The sequence below is a fragment of the Egretta garzetta genome, unplaced genomic scaffold (assembly GCF_000687185.1).
Source record: "Egretta garzetta isolate BGI_Z169 unplaced genomic scaffold, ASM68718v1 scaffold505, whole genome shotgun sequence".
NCBI classification, from domain to species: Eukaryota; Metazoa; Chordata; class Aves; order Pelecaniformes; family Ardeidae; genus Egretta; species Egretta garzetta.
This window is the reverse complement of record NW_009259711.1, coordinates 367,422-368,583: the sequence shown is the minus strand read 5'-3', so window position 1 is coordinate 368,583 and position 1,162 is coordinate 367,422. Positions and strand designations below refer to the sequence as shown.

The 1,162-nt window shown below is 52.0% G+C and overlaps 1 protein-coding gene across 1 annotated transcript in view; it reads right to left on the bottom strand.

Annotated features, from left to right (window-relative positions):
• The window catches only part of LOC104126454 (homeobox protein EMX1), a 14,345-nt gene that overhangs the window by 7,476 nt on the left and 5,707 nt on the right, over window positions 1–1,162 (bottom strand). Inside the window, 2 exon segments of the mRNA XM_035894466.1 lie at window position 1; window positions 3–102. The exon segment at window position 1 is cut by the window's left edge and continues 72 nt beyond it. Coding sequence (XP_035750359.1) covers window position 1; window positions 3–102 — 101 coding nt within the window.

Below are 1,162 nucleotides of genomic sequence, written 5' to 3'. Positions count from 1 at the left end.
CCAGCCGCAGGAGCTGCGACGGCGAGAAGGCGGTGCGGATGCGCTTGGGTTTGCGGGCGAAGGGGCCGTGGAGGAGCAGGCTCTCCTGGGACACCTCGCTCCCTGCGGAGAGAGAGCGGAGTCAGGGTCCCGCGCCGGCACCCCCAGCCCTGCAGCTTCCCCCTGTGGGGCTGGGGAGGGGATGTTGGGGAGAGGAGGGAGGACAGATAAGGGGGTACCGGGGGGCCCTGGGGGCTTTCCCTGCCCCGAGCTTGCAGCGTTCATCCCCCCCAGGCATGGCGGTGCTGTGGCCAAACTCCCTCCCCAGCTGCCCTTGGTCCCATGGTGAGGCTGAGCATGGGGGCGATGGGAAAGGAAAGGAAAGGAAAGGAAAGGAAAGGAAAGGAAAGGAAAGGAAAGGAAAGGAAAGGAAAGGAAAGGAAAGGAAAGGAAAGGAAAGGAAAGGAAAGGAAAGGAAAGGAAAGGAAAGGAAAGGAAAGGAAAGGAAAGGAAAGGAAAGGAAAGGAAAGGAGAGAGAAAGGAGGAGAGGGAGAAGGAGGGAGGCAGAGAGAAAACAGAGAGAAAGAGAGAAAAAGAAGATAAAGACAAGGAGAAAGAGAGAGACAGCCTGAGAAAGGGACAGGAAAAAAGAGACAGAACAGGAGAAACTAGAAAGAAAGAAAAAGGAGACAGGAAGAAAGACAAAAAGGAAAAGGAAGAGTGAAAGGGAGATGGAAAGGAAGAAGGAAGGGGAAAAGCAAGAAAGAAAAAGAAAGAAGGAAAGTAAGAAAGAAAGGGAATGAAAGAAAGAGTGAAAGAGGGAAAGAAAGAGGGAAAGAAAGAGGGAAAGAAAGAAGGAAAGAAGAGAAAAGGAAAGAAGAGAAAAGGAAAGAAGAGAAAAGGAAAGAAGAGAAAAGGAAAGAAGAGAAAAGGAAAGAAGAGAAAAGGAAAGAAGAGAAAAGGAAAGAAGAGAAAAGGAAAGAAGAGAAAAGGAAAGAAGAGAAAAGGAAAGAAAGAAGGAAAGAAAAGAGGGAAAGAAACGAAAGAAAGGGAAAAAAAAATACAGACGGACAGACAAGGCGAGGGAGCGAACGGGCAGGAAGGCAGCGGGGGGCAGGCACAGGCGGGGAGCAGGCGGGGACCCCGGGAGGCTGCGGGCTCCGGCTGGGAGCGGGGCCGGGGC